General features: G+C 42.6%; 1 protein-coding gene across 5 annotated transcripts in view; it reads left to right on the top strand.

Moving 5' to 3' along the window:
• The first annotated feature begins 213 nt into the window (after nt 1–213).
• The window catches only part of HNRNPK (heterogeneous nuclear ribonucleoprotein K), a 44,181-nt gene continuing 25,616 nt past the window's right edge, over nt 214–18,778 (top strand). For 3 of the 5 annotated variants that reach the window (XM_085850124.1, XM_085850125.1, XM_085850126.1), the window contains exons 1-6: nt 214–360; nt 2,547–2,593; nt 15,376–15,500; nt 15,621–15,677; nt 16,342–16,385; nt 17,234–17,306. In XM_085850124.1, coding sequence (XP_085706250.1) covers nt 2,554–2,593; nt 15,376–15,500; nt 15,621–15,677; nt 16,342–16,385; nt 17,234–17,306 — 339 coding nt within the window. In that variant the 5' untranslated portion in view covers nt 214–360; nt 2,547–2,553. The remainder of the gene's footprint in view (nt 361–2,546; nt 2,594–15,375; nt 15,501–15,620; nt 15,678–16,341; nt 16,386–17,233; nt 17,307–18,778) is intronic. The other 2 variants (XM_085850127.1, XM_085850128.1) reach the window with 1 other exon arrangement.

Below are 18,778 nucleotides of genomic sequence, written 5' to 3' on the forward strand. Positions count from 1 at the left end.
ACATTTGCCGATTTTAAATAGTGAGGCCAACCAAACATGATTGGTTTTATATTTTTATATATATTTATTAGTATATATTTATTTATTTATTAGTATATATTTATTAGTATATATATATATATATCTCAAATGAATTATTATAAATGTGATAAACGCTGCAAAATTCATCCGCGTTGCAACACAAAACCGCCATTTCGAGATCGATTTTTTTGAAGAAGAGGAGTGCGTCACACTTCTGGAGCGGGGGATTGTGGGTACTCGACCTGGGCCTGGACTTGTCGCTTTGCCTCATTTTTACAAACCAACTCGGCGATTGCTTATTATTATCGTTGTGAAATCTCTCCGACTCCTCTGATCCCGGTAAAATAGAAAGATATTCGCCGTGTTTTCACTTTTCGTCTCAACATTTCGTCTGTAATTGTGTTTTGTTTTTTTTTCCTCGTGTTTCAGACGTAAGGGCCTAGCACGCCGTTTTGATAGAAAGGATAGATGAAGGGTGTGGTTTGGGGCTGGAACAGATGAAGGCCGAAGTGACTTTGGAGAATACTTTTGTGCTTTAAAGCGATGGTGTCGACGGGGATAAGTTAGCAAAACCTTGTGAGGAGGGATAAATGAGTTGAACCGAAGTTGGGGAGAGGTTTGACCATCGATCGGTTGGAGTGTTGAAGACGAAGGAAGAGTGCGGTTGGAGTGGTTAAGTTGATGCGATATATCATTTTGTTGGAAACGTGAGGGAGTACGTATTTGGAAGTGAATGAAACGGATGGGGGATGAAGGTGTGTTTTTGTGTATAAATGCAAAGTTGATGCAAAAGGTATAGGCGTGTATGTTGGCAGGTTTGGTGATGGAGAGGTTTTGTGTTATTGCGACGTCTGAGGTCCTCTTTTTCACCCCCTTTCTCTTTGTGAGCAGGATATCTCAAAAAGTTGTGTTCGGATTCGGACGAAACTTGGTGGTCAGGTTGGGTGTGTGACGAGGGCGAATTGATTTGATTTTGGTGAAGATATGGATCTGAGAACTTCTAATGTGATTCTTCACCATTAGATGTTGCCAAAAAGTATATATATATATATATATATATATATATATATATATATATATATATATATATATATATATATATATATATATATCATGATATCTCAAAAAGTTGTGGATGAGTTGGTTCGGTGATGAGGACAAGCCAATTTGATTTTGGTTCAGCTCCAGATCCAGGTCTGGCCTCTTGCTGGGATACAAAACATAAACTGTTCAGCCTGGTGGAGGTACACGCCCCACCGAGTGCCGTTCTAGTTCTTTTCATTTTTTTTTTTTTTTTACTGGTCCGTTCTCTATTTTAGCTCCATCAGTCTTGACTCTACAAAAAAAAAAAATTAATGAACAAAAAAGTGCTATAAAGGTGAAGCAGGTTAATATTTTGGAATATAATCCAAGGTGTGTGCTCCATGCACCTTGTTGGGAATTGCATCTTGGATTAAGCTCGCCAGGAAATATTTAAAGCAGTTGTTTCTCTTGGAAATGCCACCTGTCTCCAAACGTTTTACATGTCCATTTTGTCAAACCTGAACAAATTCCAAATTCCTGCCACCTTCAGTCAGAGTGGTGACCCGTCCAGGACTGTAATCCTCACCAAAGAAACTGCTTGAGCAGAACCGACCTGCTGTGTAGAGAATGTCACATGAGTTTCTGAACGAATGACTAATAACATGTCTGTGAGCCTGGTGTTGGCTCAGTGGCTTGGGATCCGAGGGTCCTGAGTTCAAGCCCCGTCAGCTGCTGAATTGTACACCAGGGGGTTGACTCAGCCTGTCATCCTTCCGAGGTCTGCGAAATGAGTACCAGTTCCAGTGTGTGTACTGGTCGAGGGGCACTGCATCAGCGACACAGTCGTGCTTCAAGAAATGATAGCTACTCCAGCAGCTGAGCTGCCATACGACCACCATAACATGTCTGATTTGTTGCTTCCGAATTGATTTTCAAAACCCCGATGTAACTTGTAAAATAGCTTGATTGTGAATATGTTTGTTTGTGTCATTTCATTTGGCGTTGACATCTGAGGCAATGGGACCCAATAACTTAGAGGAAAGGGGATCTGGCATCGTTCGGGGAACGCATTACAATGTTGACTATCCAGCTTTACTTGTCTTCAGACGTAGGGACGGACATCTCTCACCCTCGTTAAGTACATTATCATTTCCTTTCCTTTGGAATTGCAGCAGCAATGAAGATTTGAATTTCTCGGGATTGTTTCAATATTCCTGCCTCTTTCATAATGCCTCTCAATTTTATGATCATTCTCATTTTAGTGTCAAACCTTTTAATTTTTTTAACCTTCGATTTCATTTTAAAACTTGATTCCTGACAACGGTCTGAGATTCGTCACCAGCAGTTGAAACGGTTTTTGAAAAGTTTCTGCTAATGACTGCCTTTGGTCCTCAACCTGCATACTGTCGATGAGCCACTGTTTGGGCTCATTCATTTTCAGTTTCATCTTCATGTTTCCAAGTAACCAGTCTGCTTTTCTTACTTTTATGTTCTTTTGGCAGGTTCAAGATGGACTCTGAGAACAAGCATGACAGTGCAGATTCTAATGGTAGGTACTGACAGTGACATTTAAAGGATCTTGATGGAGCCTTGATCTGGTCAGGACACCGATCAAAGGTGATGGGGTTTGTAAGAGTTTTGGAGCTCTACTTGTTGCAGGAATTTCGACCCTAGCTCAGCATACACCTGGCATATTCATTTCATCGCTTCCTGATGATCACAGGGCATGGTATTCACAAATCTGCTTCTTTAGTTTTTGATTTGTAATGTTTTGGGGAAGGTGGGGGTTAAGAGGTTACAAAAGTACCATCGCTGAGATGATGCTGTAAGGCCAACAAAAACGAACTGTTTTTGGTTGCAAGCTACAAAAAATTAAGGGCTGAGGGAATTTTGTTTAAAAAATGTATTTTGAATTTTTTTCCCCATTGGGCCTTGTCCCTCATAAAGGTATTGCAGCCATAACACAACCACTATATCTTGCTCAGATGTCAGATCTCATAAACAACATTTATGTTGTTTCTGTACTTAAGTAGAGCATTTGTGTCAAATTATATTTTCTATTTTGAAAGTGGAATTTTTAGGATATTCTTATTATATGTCAGACTGGTGTGTGTTTGTCACGCTGCTCCTCCTGCAGTTCTGGGCTGATTACATTCAGACTTGCTACATAAGATCAGCATGACCCCATTTTGTGTGTCTGCCGGTGGTGTGGAAAGGAGGGAGGTGGGGTGAAGCAAATTCACTATGTAAATATGTATTGTATTGTGTAGTACAACTCCAGGTGGGGGAGGGTATTACAAGTATCTACCATTTACAGTACTGCATTCTTGTCCCCACATTTTCCAGTACAGTGATGGGTTTTGAATTGTAGGCAGAAGGTAGGTATGTTTTTGCTTCATGAACATAACCTGGGGGGTTTTGGGTTTTTTTTTTTTTTTTTGAGGCAGCCATCAGTTGTTTATACACCACCAAAATAAAGAAAGGTATGTGTCAGAAGAACGTGTTGCATGCTTGGAACAAAATTGCCCGTAGGGCAGGTACTCTGCTAGTTGTTATAAAATCCGAAGAGGAAAAATAGATTTATTGAACCCATCTGGCTTCCAAAATGTTATAAAAAAATAAAAGGTGTCGATAGATGACCCTGTGGGAGTTAACAGATTGGTATATTTTATTCATTTAAGATGTAACGTGGTTGATAACCCGCACGTATACCTGCTAAAGTTTCACCGATTGCAGGATCGGTTTGTCTCTGTGTTTTAAGGGATTCTCATGAACTACAGTCATCTTCAACCTTAATAAATTTGATGGAAAAATATAAGGGTATGTTCTTTTGAACATATGAGTCCCCTAGGACCACCAGGTGGCGCCATGAATAGATACACAGCGGTAGGTGCTGCCGCTCGGCGAGATGTTTAGCAGCGTCATCATGGTTGGCGTCTCGCAATATAATAAATTAGCGCGATTAAAAATACCGTTTTTTTCCTCGCATCTTCATGTCTGTCAAAAAACCAGTGTCAAGGTGCACAACTACAGCTCATAACCTATCCATTGAGGTGTTTTTCGCCCCCCCCCCCCCCCGCTTTCCCGTTTTCACGCCACTGTCCACACAAAATTCATCAATCAATTCTATACAGAGTCCGGGGGACTCAATTACGAAGTATCCAAAACAGATAAACCTGCATCAATATCAATATCTGTCAATGACAATCCAGATTGGATTTTGGGGTGCTCCCGCGTCTGAGGAAGTTGTCATTTATCACGGATGTGGGAGAATAATTGTCTGTGAACAATGTAACAGTTCTTTGTATTTTTCTTTTTCAACAATTTTATTTCTGCCCTGAAGGTGACATCTAAACCATATAATCAGCAGCAAACACACTTGTCGTGGCTGCCATTTTTGAGTGCCACCTGTGGCAAACATAAGATGACAAAATATATATTTTTTTCAAAAATTCAGAGATTCCTTTTAAAGAGCAGGTTGCGGGTCACCAAACATGTTCTGAAAAATTTTATCAATATGATTGTATGTGCATTAAATAGTTCGATGCAAACGATTGGGAAAATTAATGAAATTTAACTCCGAACTTGTGATTTCTCGAGGCTGTTGAAAAAAAAAAACAGCCGCGTGCCATATATGGATCGTGACGTCATGTTCTCCAAAACAAAGCGGACACTCACTCGCTCATTGAAGAAGTGTCCAGTTGAGCGGGCCGTTCTTTCGCTTTTTTGAGCTTGCAACTGCTTATATTATCCTTTTTTATTTTGAATTATTGTAGAACAAAGTTATTTGGATATTTGTACATCATGTCTCGTACGTGTCGTGTTTTGCGAAAATGGCTGAAAAACGGGTAATCGCTCCCACCGATTCCCGAAGGAATCAAACATTCGCCAGCAGTGGATAAGATTTGTACAAACAGAACGGGTGAATTTTCCCCAAAAGAAAACGGGTAAAGAGGACCCTTTGGATAGAATTGTCATTTGTGGTGACCATTTCACAGCCGAGGATTACGAAGGCATAAACACATCCGATCACCACTGTGAATATGAGTTGTTGCTTGACAAGTTCTGCAGATACTGCTCTGTCACAATCAATTGTTGAGTTTAAAGGCCCTGTCACACCTTGACGATTTAGCCAGCGTATGCCTGACGTATGCAAAATTTGGCTAAAACGCTGGCACACGTCGAATATGTTATGGGTAAGTTTGTATACGTTAAGAGCATGCTGGCATACGTCGTAGTATGCTGGCTTTTTTTTCGTCGTACGCTGGCATATGTCGTAGTACGCTGAGGTGTTAGACAAATTTTCCATGCTTGAAATTTTTCGACATATGCCAGCGTATGACTCACACGTTCCGCATTATGATGGCCATAAGTTGTAGACATGTTACGCGATCGTTGACACACGTCGACCCACGTTACTTGTAAGTTACTCATAAGTCGAAACGCGTTGAGGTAATATTTAGCGTACCCGAAACTTATTTCTAACCTATGAGTAACGTGTTGTAGGCACGTTACGCGATCGTTGACACACGTCGACACACATTACTTGTCCGTTACTCATAAGTCGAAACACGTCAATGTAATGGTTATCCAAAGTGTTCCAGACTCCCTGGTTATTTTTTTTTTCTTCGGTATGACGGTGATGTTAACACTTCCATTTCTCGTGCGGTTATAATATAATATAATTAATAGGCTGCCGCTCAACGATTTAAATCATAACCGCACTAGCAATCAAAGTGTCAACATCACCGTCATACCGAAGAAAAAATAAAAATAAACCAATGTCACCCGCAGGGTGACACGTATCTTGCCAAAAGGTGACCATGTGTGACTTATTTAAGGTCACACTGAGGTGAACAGAGCTGCTATCTACCAGGAGCGACTCCTTGAGGAATATCTGCCTACGAGATTCCGATGAGAATCGTTCTACAGAGTAACCATGAAAAATATGTGTTTGCCTCATAACGTCACCAAATGACGTCATAATGTCTCAAGCTTGACATATCTAGAAAGCACTCATCGAGGTGTTCAATTTGAGGTACTACACGATATGGTTCCTAAAACTTGAAAATTTGACCTTGGGGTCAAATATGTTTGGCCTCAGGCGCTAACCATGAAGGTCAAGGCCAATTGCTACCAAAAACGAATCAGCTGAGCGCCAGACCATATACTACATTCCCATAAAGTTTGGAGACGATGAGATTAAAATTACACCAAAAATATGGGTTTCGTCGACTCCCCTGATTTGTGACAGTGACCTTGACCTTTGACCTTGACCTTCAAAATTTTATGCGCTGAAAGGGACCTCTATAGGCCTCTGATATGCGAAGTTACAAAAATTTCCAATGATAACTGTGCTCTGCAGAGTGATTTATACGTGATTACAGACAAAAAAAAAACAACATATGAAGGTCAAGGCCAATCGCCACCAAAAATTAATCAGCTGAGCGCCAGACCATGAACTATATTCCCATGAAGTTTGAAGACAGTCCGATCAAAATTGCTCAAAAATAAGGGTTTTGTCGACTCCCCTCATTTGCGACAAAGTGACCTTGACCTTTGACCTTGACCTTCAAAATTTTGTGTGCTGAAAGGGACCTCTATAGGCCTCTGAGATGCCAAGTTACAAAAATTTCCAATGATAACTGTGCTTTGCAGAATTTTTTATACGTGATTACAGACAAAAAAAAACAAAAAAAACATACAAGCTGACTAACATATCTTGCAAAAACTTAGTTTTGACAAGATAAAAAACAGGGCGTCTGGAACACTGACGCTAACCATTACCTTGACTTGTTCCGATTTATGAGTAACGTACAAGTAACGTGTGTCAACGATCGCGTAACGTGCCTACAACTTATGGCCAGCGTATGCGGAACGTGTCATACGCCGAGTACGTCGAGAAATTTTCAACATGCACAAAATTTCTCGACGTACTCGGCGTTTGACGACGTATGCCAGCCTACTACGACATATGCCAGCATGCTCTTAACGTATACAAAACTTACCCATAACGTATTCGATGTGTGCCAGCTTGGTTCGGCAAATTTTTCATAAGTCGGCATACGCTGGCTAAAACGTCAAGGTGTGACAGCGGCTTCACACTTCGATGTCTGGTGCGGTTATGATTTGAATCGTCGAGCCGCAGCCTATAAATAGCCTACACCACGTGATCGTCGGTGATACGCTGCCGCGCTATGCATAAGTTAGACTATCGTTGGGCATAGGTTGTGAACGCCGACAACATGCTCAGCATTCCTTGGTATAAGTTATCTATATGTGATTGAAACATTCTGTGTACATTACAAATACGTTATGCATACGTCCAACACATTATATGCCCAAAACTTCAAAAAAAAAATCAATAGTTCAGCGTACGCCAGCATTTTACACACATTTTGAGACCTTGCCATACGCTGGCTAAAACGTCAAGGTGTGACAGGGCCCTAAGTGAGAAAAACCTTGAAATGTATTCTTAAAGAGTACATGGAAAAACACAAATAAACTTTCTGAAAAACACAAGCATGAAAAGATTTCTCAACAAATCAACTTATTGTTGATTAACTTACTTTTTTTAACAGCATCAGCAAATTGGGCTATTTCATTTCAATTGTTAAAAAAAAATTGATCAATTTCCACTTTTTTTTCTAAATTTGGTAGAATATTTCCCAATGAGGCTAAACATGTTTTGGTATTTATATGCCACAACAGTCTCTTGAAAGTTGGGGTTTGTTCTAACTGTTCACTTTCGCTGGGGTCAAGCTCAGCTGTCAGAACTACTTCAACGCCAAGGCTACGGTGTATAATATATTTGGGTCCATTATTGATTAATTCTATTTATGACTTAAGTGACGAGAGGGTTAAATATTATTCTATCAAGTCACAGACTAATCAAACTTTACATTTTATGCATCGAACAAGAAAATGAAAATCTACAAACCACTCTGTCTGGTGGAGTCTGTCATTGTGAACTGCCAGGCAGTCAGTCCTGCCACTTGTACACGAAATAGGCCGTTTTCTGGCACTTGCAAGTGGCTCAAATTTATATGGCTCAGGGCCAGAAACTCCATCGTATAAATTCCCATCATCCTCCGACTCGTCCTCGGCAATATCGGAATGAAAACACTCAATTTCATCGCCGCTGAAATCGCTCTGATTTGCATCTCGCCATTGTTGACACGCTGTTTCCGAATGTTCATGAAGTTTTCGGAGAACGTGACGTCATAGCATCTTCGGTAAATTCCGGTCTGTTTTTCGATCGCTGACAAAAGTTTTGACTTAAAAGTTAATTTTAGCATATTTTGAGTTTCAAATGTAAGAAAATAATTGCCCAACGATTATTAATGTGATTACAACTTTCGATTCACGCGAAGTCATCAGCGACCCAAAACCTGCTCTTTAAGTTTGTGTCTATCAGGTAACCGAAAACGGACAATTTTTTTGCATAATTGCTGTGGCAGTGGAGGATATAGGTGATGAAGATTCTTCGCTCATCTGTGACAAATGTTAAATGTTCATGAGATACCCTGGAAATGGTACACAATAGTCATTCGTGTTTCGTGTAATTGTCATTTTTTTTTGTATACTTTGTCGAGGCTCGTGTGAGAGATAACGCACAACACACAGCGAGGGGGGCATAAGACAAGAGGGTGGGAGTGGGAAGGACAAAACAGTGGGGAACAGAGACATTGGGAGTTCTGTGGAAGGAAGAGGGTTGGGGCAGGGAACATGAGGAATGCAAGATGGACATTACAGGGACTTTCAGGAAGGAAAGCAGGGAATTTGAAGGAGGTGGGCTTGGGTGGATTATAGGGGCCAGAAAAGATTGAGGATTTGGATGGGGGGTGATAGGTGGTGGTGAACAGCTGTTTTGGAGGGAAGAATGGGATTGAATAGAGTGAGGGAGTTTATTCCAAAGGCTGGAAAAAATAGGAATGAAAGAGTAAAGGTGAGCAGTGATTCGTGATTTTGGTAGTTTTACCAGAAGGGGGTTGTTGGTGGACTTTGAGCGCCCTGTGGAAATATGGTGGGGACAAATCGCAGAGAGAGCAGTGGGGGCAAGGCTGGAGAAGAGACGGTAGAAGACAGACCACCGACCAGCCTGCGGTGAGAGAGAGTCAGAGGCCCAAAGACTCAGCCTCATTACAGGAGATGCCAATGATCCGGAATGCCTTGGTTTCCACAGCGTGAAGCCGAGAAAGATGGGAGGCAGGAGCACCAGCCCGGAGGGGAGAGCAGTACTCCATCAGGCTGCGGACGAAAGCTTTGAAAGTGGTCAGGAGCTCAGGTAGGCCGAGGAAGGATTTTGCACGATGGAGGATTTCCAGTCGGCGACTGGCTTTGGAGGTGAGGTTTGAAATGTGGTTTTCCCAGGAAAGATCATGGCAGATAGTGAGACACAGAAGCTTGAAGGAAAGGACTTCTTCCAGAGGATTGTTGAAAAAGTGGATGGGGGGGGGGGTATGGTTCTAAACAGTCCTTTCGGAGAGACATAGTGAGTGTGAGATTTGTCCGGATTGAAAGACATGTTCCACGTGTTGGACCAGTTTGTGATTTTTACCCAGGTCTGCAGTGAGCGAAGAGGCTGCTGCTTGCCGGTCTGAGGGATGACCAATGGTACGGCAGAGGGTGGAGTCATCAGCAAAGAGATATAGAGGATTTTCCAGAGAGTCGGAGAGATCATTGATGAAAACCAGAAAAAGAACAGGGCCCAGAACGCTACATTGAGGAACTCCAGCCTGGCCAGGAAGAGGGGATGAAAGAACTCCATTTCGGGCCACACGTTGACTGCGACAGGAGAGGAAGTCTGCGAGCCATGATTGGAGATTGCCTTGGATACCATAGGAAGAGAGTTTGGTGAGCAGGGCAGGTTGCCAGACCATGTCAAAAGCACGTGATATGTCCAGGGATATGGCTCTGATTTCATGTCTGGCTTTGAGGACCTCCATCCATTGTTGGGAGAGCAGAAGCAGCATACCCAAGGTCGAGTGACCTGGTCTGAAACCAAATTGATGATCAGAAATCAAGCCATTGGATATGAGGAAGGATTTGATGTCTGAAGCGATGATGGATTCCATAACCTTGCTGATTATTGGGAGAAGGCTGCTTGGTCTGTAGTTGCAGGGATCTGTTCTTGCACCTTTTTATGCAGGGCAGTAATGTTTGATTTCCAAGCAGATGGCAGATGACCTTGAGCAAATGAGGGGGTGAAAAGAACAGAGAGAGGGTGAGCAAGAGCAGAAGAGCAGGTTTTTAGGACACGTGGCTGATGCCATCTGGACTGGTTGCAGAATCTTGAGTCGAGGTTTGACAGCAAGCTCTCCACCTTGTCAGGAGAAAAGGACACAGAGTCCAGGGACAGTTGGGTGCAACTGGGTAAGGTGGGTAGAGAAAGCGATGGATTTTGGACACAAGATTTAGCTGCAAACACCGAGTTTAGGCATTCAGCCTTTTCACGTGCGGTATCAGCAGTGCGGCCATTTGAGGTAAGAGACGGGATGGAGGGGGAACATACACCAGAAACAGATTTGATTAGATGCCACCAGGATTTTGAGGAGGGGGAGAGTTTTGAAAGTTCAGACTTGAACTTGGAAAGATGTTGTTTTCTGGCTCTCCTGAGGGTAGATACACACTTGTTCTGAGCTTTATGGAAGGAACTGAGATTACCCTCAGTTGGGTTTGCTTTCCATGAGGCAAAGGCAAGTTGTTTCAGGACAACTGCCTCACCACAAGCTTCAGTGAACCAAGGGTGGGAGGAAGGGTAGGACAACTGAAGACGAGAGGGGATAAATCTGTGCATGAGGGAGAGCAAGTTTCTTTGAAATAATTCCCAAGATGAGTTGATGTTGGAGAAAGTAGCGATAGGAGACCAGTCTATAAGTTTGATGACTGCTTGGAGACCCTGCCATTCGGCTTGAGTGAAATGCCAGACTCGACGGCGGTGAGGTGGTTCTCTAATAATAGCCAGAGAGATGTCCACTTTGACAAGGACGTGGTCTGAAGAACCGATTGGAGAGGAGGAAGAGCAGCAGATATTGTCAGGGAAATTTGTCAAAATCAGATCCAGAAGAGATGGAGTACCATTGGTTGAGATCCGTGTCGGGAAGTTGACCGATTGAGTCAGTCTCAATGAGTCGCAGAAAGCTTTTGCTGAAGTGCCATGGCAGGTGAGAGAGGTACCCACACCTAGCCAACTGGCATGATGACAATTGAAGTCGCCACAGATGAGGAAGAGAGAGTTTGGATGAGAAGATAGAAGTTGGTCCATGTTTTCGGATAGTGAGGTGTAGATGGAGTCATCACTGTTCGGTGGACGGTACAGTACACATATAAATATGAGGTGGGAGTGGAGGGGAAGCCGTATCGAGAGGTATTCCTGGGGGTGTGGGGGAGTGAGGGCAGTGCATGGAGAGTGAGGAATGGAGTCTTTGATGAAGAGAGCAACTCCTCCACCAGGACGAGGCTCAGTCTGGTCTGTCATACCAGAGGAGGGAGTAACCAGGGAGAGATACTTGGGGGAGGAAAGTTTCTGTTAGGCAGATTATGTCTGGTTTGTCAGTGGCAACCTGTATGGAAAGATCTGAAATGTTTGAGCGAAGGCCCCGGATATTTGAGGTCCACACTGTTAATGAAGAGGGAGGGGAGGAGGCTTTGGGTGCAGGGGGTGGGAGGGAGGGGGAGGGTAGGACAAGGGATGAGGGGAGCGGAGTACGAGGGTTGTTGAAAGAGTATGGGGGATTACAGAATAGCTTGGGGTGGGGGCTGGATGAGGAGGAGAAAAAGGCTCTGTGGTGCTGGGGGAGAGGGGTAAGAAGGCAGTTGAGGATTTGAGGAGGTGAGTGAAGAGATGGAGGTGAGAGGGCAGTAGAAGGGGGGAGGGTAACTTTGAGAAGGATGAGTGAGGGGGGTGAATGTGGGGGAAAAGTGAGAGGGGAGTTTTTGAGAGAGGTGAGAAGGAGGCTTTGAGGGAGAAGAGTGTGATGGTTGCTTTGAGAGGGGGGCGTAACTTTGAGAAGGATGAGTGAGGGGGTGAATGGTGGGAGAAAGGTGAGAGGGAGGCTTGGAGGGAGAAGAGTGTGATGGTTGCTTTGAGAGGGGGGGTAACTTTGTGGATGAGTGAGGGGGGGTGAATGGTGGGAGAAAGGTGAGGGAGGCTTGGAGGGAGAAGAGTGTGATGGTTGCTTTGAGAGTGAGAGGGGTGAGTTGGCACTGAAATTGGAGAATAAGAATGGTTGATGGAAAGCGAAACATTTATAGCAAATTGCGGTTTTTTGAAGTTTTCGGTCAGAGATGTGATTAAACACGTGCAGCTTTATCTATGCAACTTTCATTGATGATAAATTGAATGGAAATGACTTTCCCAGTTGTTGGGCATTTCAATATATCCAGCAATCAGAAGAGACACATTACTTTGCTTTAAGTTTCACTGTTTGTCGTTGAGGAACCTTCATTACCCTCCCCGAAGGAGAGGGTATTGCATTTGGATCCGTTTGTCTCTGTCTGACTGTCTTTGTTTGTTTATCCGCACAGAACTTTCTTGTTTTTCTCCATAACCGCTTGTCAGATTGAGACGAAATTTTCACCATAGGTGCGACTACTCATGTAGAATGTTTTGATGATAATTATGACGTCATAGGTCACGTGGTGTGGCAGCCCTGTTGGAAAAACTTTGGACGTCTATCTCTGAAACCGCACCAATGAAAATATTGAATTTACCCTAAAAAAACTATAAAAAAAATCTTCTCCAGAATGGTTGGACAAATTGAGGGGAAACTTCACACAAATGTTCCCCAAGCCATGGGCATACAAGTTTGTTTAGGAATAATTGATAGGTCAGATGGTTTGGCAGCCATATTGGATTGAAGATAAAGTATTATTTAATATTTCTCTGGAACCACTTAATCGATCGATGTGAAACTTCACGTTTATGATCCAGTGGTGATGGGAATACATGTTTTAAATTTCAACTTGATCGGACATATGGTCTGCCAGCCAGAATGATTTATTTTTTTTGATCTGGGCTCTTTTGGGGGTTTTTTTAAAATCTGGGTTCTTTTGATTTTTATTATTATTTTTTATTTAATAAAGCTCACTTGGCTGTGCCTCGATGGGTTTGAGGGTTGAGGAGTAGCTGCTGAAATGCGAATCCTATCCAGGTTCCTCCTGATGACCATCTTTGCTTTTTGCTTGTTTGGGTTCCTTCTGATTACTCCAATGCAGGACTGTACCGGGCATAGTGGCGTGCGCCTGTAATCCGGCGACTCGGAGGCTTGGGTTGGAGGATCGCTTGAGGACGGGGGCTCTGCGCTGGGCCATGCTATGAGAGGGTGTAGGGCAGCCCGGAATCATGGCGAAACCCAATCCTTATCCCTGTGTCGTAAGAGGCGACCAGGGTTACGTCAGGAAGGGCATCCGGCGTAAAACCTATGCCAAATCAGTATGCGGATCATAACGGATGATCCGCTGTGGCGACCCCTAACGGGAGCAGCCGAAAGACGAACAACAACTCCAATGCAGGACTGTACCGATTTGAATTTAATTTAATTTAATCCCGTTCTAAATTCAATTGAATAATTAATAATAATAATAATAATAATAATAAGCACAAAAACATGTCGTGTGTCAGTCAGGTGTCCAATCAAAGCGAGACGTCTTGCTACCCGGTCATCATTACTAGCTTTTATAAAGTGGTAGTTCTAGTTATGTCTCGAGTTAATTATGTAACATACCAGTGCACAAACGCCACACAAAATATACCACACAAAAGAAGTCTTGGTGAGGGTCTGCAATATCTGATTGTTCTTTTTATCCCCCGCCGCGTGGCGGAAGGGGGATATTGTTGTCACCCGGGTCGTCCGTCCGGCTGTCCGTCCGTCCGTCTGGCTGGGCGTCAACATTTATATCTGTGAGTGCGATAACTCATAAACTGTTCGCCATATCGATTTGAAATTTGGGTCACACATGTATCACCTGAAAAGGAAGAACCCTATTGCTTTTCGGCGTGGCCGGATCCAAGATGGCCGACTGGGGCGGCCATCTTGAAAAAAATTTTTTGTAATAAATGGAAAACCGCTTATCTGATTTCAATTATTTTTGGTTACTACGTTCCTCACCCCTGGGGAACTTTTTCGAGATGATGACCAAATGGTGTCTTGTTTCCAATTCACCTCCCTCATTATCTGGAATATGTATGACCTTTTTCATTCAATGGCGGGGGATTCCCCATCTCTGATGGTATATTTAACCTCTGCCATCGAAGATCGGAGGTTACTGTTGTCACCCCTTCCTGTTTGTTTGTTTGTTTGTGAACAGTATTACGGAAAAACTCATCGACGGATTTCGACGAAACTTGGTGGGGGGGTTAGATTTTGGACTTGGTCCCCCCCCCAAAAAAAATTGAGAAAAAAAAAATTTTTTTTGCATTTCTCCATGTTTTAAGTGATTTCCACCCCCCCAAAAGAAAATTGTTAAGAGAAAATTTTTTTTTTTGTATTTCTCCATGTTTTGATTTCCACCCCCCCCAAAAGAAAATTGTTAGAGAATTTTTTTTTTTTGCATTTCTACATGTTTTAAATGATTTCCAACCCCCCCCCCGCACCGCCAAAAAAAATGTTAGAGGAAAAAAAAATTTTTTGCAACTTTTTTTTCAACAAAATTTTGATTTCTCTTTTTTTGCATTTCTACATGTTTTAAGTGATTTCCAACTCCCCCCCCCCAAAAAAAAATGTTGGAGAAAAGAACTATAACTGTCAGCACTGTTGACATCATATTTAATGAATAAGATATAGTGACTTGAGTGACCCAGCAGTATTGGCGGCGGAGTTTTTGCACTCTCCCGAGTGCTCCCCCTCTAGTTCTTGTTTGTATTTATAAAGCAGGGTGATCGGTTAACCCATGGACAAACTGATGGATCTTTTTTGCGCACACTCTCGCTTTATCACGCTTGCTTGTGGGTGTGGTGGGAAAAATACAAATGAAGAGGAAGCATTTTTCGGGCTAGCCAATTTTACTCCTCGGCTAACTTTTATTTATGCATACATACTTAAAATGAGCACGTACAGGTTACGTGTTTGCAGGAGCTGGGGGCAACCGAGGAGCTGGACTACTCGGGTGCACAGCTGGACGTACTGAAAGCAATCGCAGTCTGCTCCTCCCTGGAAAACTCTTGGCATTCCACATGCTTTTCCAATAGTCCTATGTGGAGCTGCTTTTGTCGCAATGCTTTTGTGACGGCCAAGGCTCTCAATGCTCCAATGTGTTTAATGTTTTGGCCAATGGCTTGCACTGCTAAGTTTGATGCCCTTGTGAATGAAGTCGGCTCATCTCTAGCAGTTGCACGCACCCGTTTCTATGCAGGGAAGCGTCCGGCTGAAGATGACGGAGCTAGAGAGCAGTCCAACAAACGGTCGAGGAATGACGAGGAGTTTTGCGAGTTCCGTGTCCTCCTGCAAAGCAGGGTATTGGCACAACTGTGCTTTATTGATGTCATGTGTAGCAGGTATTAAGCTCTGTTTGGTTTTGTACCACTTGTCTGCCTTTAATGCCAAGTTAATTTCCCCTCTGCTTGTGTAACATAGAATGCTGGAGCTGTAATTGGAAAAGGAGGGAAAAACATTCGGGCGCTTAGGATTGATGTAAGTATTTTTTTGTTGTTTAATTTTCAGTCTGAAAAATGGAGTTCTTTGCATTTTGGTTATGTGTGGTTTTATTTATTACTCGTTTTTGTTTTTAAATCTTGAGTTCATTCAAAATTGATTGGAATGTATTTGTTTTTGATTATTTAAGTAAAATGTAAACGTCAAGGGTTTGTGCCCCATCCCTCTTTTTTTTAATTTTTCTTCCCTGTCACCTTCTCCCAGCCCAAATCCTGGCCCTGGTCCATGTTGAGCCCTATTTGCAGCCCCAAACCCTTGCCACAACACCGACCACTTCTGGCCAACAATCAAACCTAACTTTTCATATTTTGACCAAGCAAAATGACTGTTCGAGGTTTTGTCGTTTTTTTCCTGTTCCAAGTTGCCATTGTTTCCAGGTCCTACACCACAGACCAGCTAAGAAGACAGTCCTTGACATCTGTGACTTTATGTTGGCACTCAATGTTCCTCTTCTTCCCTTTCCCTTTTCTGCCCCAATTTTATCTCCACGCCCCAACCCCCATGTTGGACCCGGCCCATGCCATTCGAACGAACCCGCCCCGATCAATGAACATACCTCGATTCCTGGCACCCCAATGGCGTAAACCTGTGCCCTGGCCGTATGCCCCCCTGTCCCATGGCTGCCCTGGCTTCTCCATTGCAGTACAATGCCACTATTACAGTCCCTGACAGCAGTGGCCCCGAGCGGTATGTTCCATCTCCCGTAGACTCTGCCACATGTATTTATTTTTCCTCAACTCTGTAGTTTAATGGTTGCTTTAATCACAGTCGCTCCCTCCAGCGCACAAACCACTATCTGTTAAAGCAGAACCGACTTCATTACTTGCTTTCTCTTGTGTATATAGTGTTGGGATTGCTATATTGTGAAAACTAGCATACATAGTTCCACTGTTATGGTGGTTTCTTTCTTTTTCAATACTCTTCCCATGTTAAGGGTGTTTTGATTAGCTCTTTACATGAGACCACTCTGACCTGCATGGCCTTTATGCTGGTTCATTGCAATTTGTTTTTGCATCAGCTTATCTTCCATGTTCTTGCACACATGTTACAAGTATGAGATGTCAACATAATGTAACGTCATGCAACACACACAATGTGGTAATGTTTTTCTGCTGCACATGAAGAATGGATCCTGGTAAATTGTATTTTAAATTTGCTGCCTGTGTGCAGAGATTAACCATGCAAGTAATTGTGCTTTGCTATTTTTATTTGTTACATCTCCAGTTTCAAAGAAAACTTACCTTCCCTTTCCACTTCCAGATGTTTATATATTTGCAGCTCAACATTTATGTGCTTGCAAAAGCTAACACTTAAAAAATTATTATTTATTTATTTTTTTGCAACAACAAAATCACATTCCAGTTTGAATGTCACTTCATTGCATGGTCTTAAAATGTGCTTCCTATTGGTATTTGTTCTTGTGGGGATACAACTAACCCTGTAGAGTTTCTGGGGCATATCGGTCATAAATGGGTCTTAGACAGGATGCTCATTGATGCTTTGTCTTGTCATGTCTTTTTATTGCCTATTGGCAGAATTCTCATCATTGTGGCAACCATTGAATCCATTGGCCATGTCCTGAGCAACGTCATCCCTTCGTTGGAAGAGGTGTGTCATGGTTTCTTCTGTTGGTGCTTCTGCTGTGCTTATCAAAAATTAAGGAAATGCTAACGTAATTCACCAGCATAATTTTTGTTTGTTGCATCAGATTATGTGTAAAATAGTATTCTTAATTGTTAGACAAATTTGAAAACGGGATTTTAGCAATAGTTGTATATTTATTGATATATAGTTCTCCGACCTCGATGGACAAAGTAGCAATACCTTCACGACTGCAACCCTCAGAAGGGCCTCTTGTAGTGCAAAGATGCCAAGATCAAATGCTGTCAATCAAGCAGATGAAAACTGAAGCAACCGACTAGTTTTGCCCTTTTTGAGGCTCATCAGGGCAACACATTGATGTTCCATCCTCTTTGTGACTTTTGAAGCCTTATGGCTTTACACTGGATAATGATGCACCCTCACCAATCACAGTTGGGGTTGCATCATTAACAAGTATGTACAGTGCCTATAGAAAGTTTACACCCCCTTTCAAATTTTTCACCTTTTGTTTCCTTATAGCCTGGAATGAAATTACATTAAATCAGACTTTTTTCCACCTTTATTTACACATTGTAACCCACAACTTCCAAGTGAAAAACAAATTCTACAAATTTCAGAAGACTAATTCAAAATACAAAACTAGAATATCTTGATTGGATAAGTGTCCACCCCCCAATTAATGGCAATTGTAAATTCGCTCAGTTGTAACCAATCACCTTCAAAATCACACACTAAGTTAATTGGCCTCCACCTGTGTTAAATTTGTAGTTATTCTGATTATTTCAGAATATAATCAGCTGTTCCTATAGGTTTCCTCTTGGGTAGTGCATTTCACAACAAAGACTCAACCATGAGTACCAAGGAACATTCAAAAGACCTCTGGGATAAAGTTGTGGAAAGGCACATCAGGGGATGGGTATAAAAATATTTCAAATGCCTTGAATATCCCTTGGAGTACAGTCAGGACAATCATTATATCGTGGAAGGTGTATGGTACCACCAAGACCCTGCCTAGATCAGGCCATCCTTTCAAACTGGATGACCAAGCAAGGAGACTGATCAGAGAGGCCACCAAGAGGTCAATAGCAGCTTTGAAAGAGCTACAGGCCTTTATGGCAAAGACTGGTCACTGTGTGCATGTGACAACAATATCCCAAGCACTCCACAAGTCTGGTCTGTATGGTAGGGTTGGAATAAGGAAGCCATTACTCAAAAAAGCCCACATTGAGTCCCATTTGAGGAATGCAAAAAAAAACCACGAGATTCTGAAGCCATGTGGCAAAAAGTTTTGTGGTCTGACAAAACAAAGATGGAACTTTTTGGTCGAGATGCAAAACGTTACATTTAGTGCAAACTCAACAAAGCACATTACCCAAAGAACACCATCCCTACTGTGAAGTATGGTGGTGGCAGCATGGTATTGGGATGTTTCTCATAGCAGGAACTCGGGTACTTTTCTGGCTAGACGGGAAAATGGA

The sequence above is a fragment of the Eptatretus burgeri genome, chromosome 12, assembly GCF_056783735.1.
Source record: "Eptatretus burgeri isolate ZD-2024b chromosome 12, Ebu_testis_v1, whole genome shotgun sequence".
NCBI classification, from domain to species: Eukaryota; Metazoa; Chordata; class Myxini; order Myxiniformes; family Myxinidae; genus Eptatretus; species Eptatretus burgeri.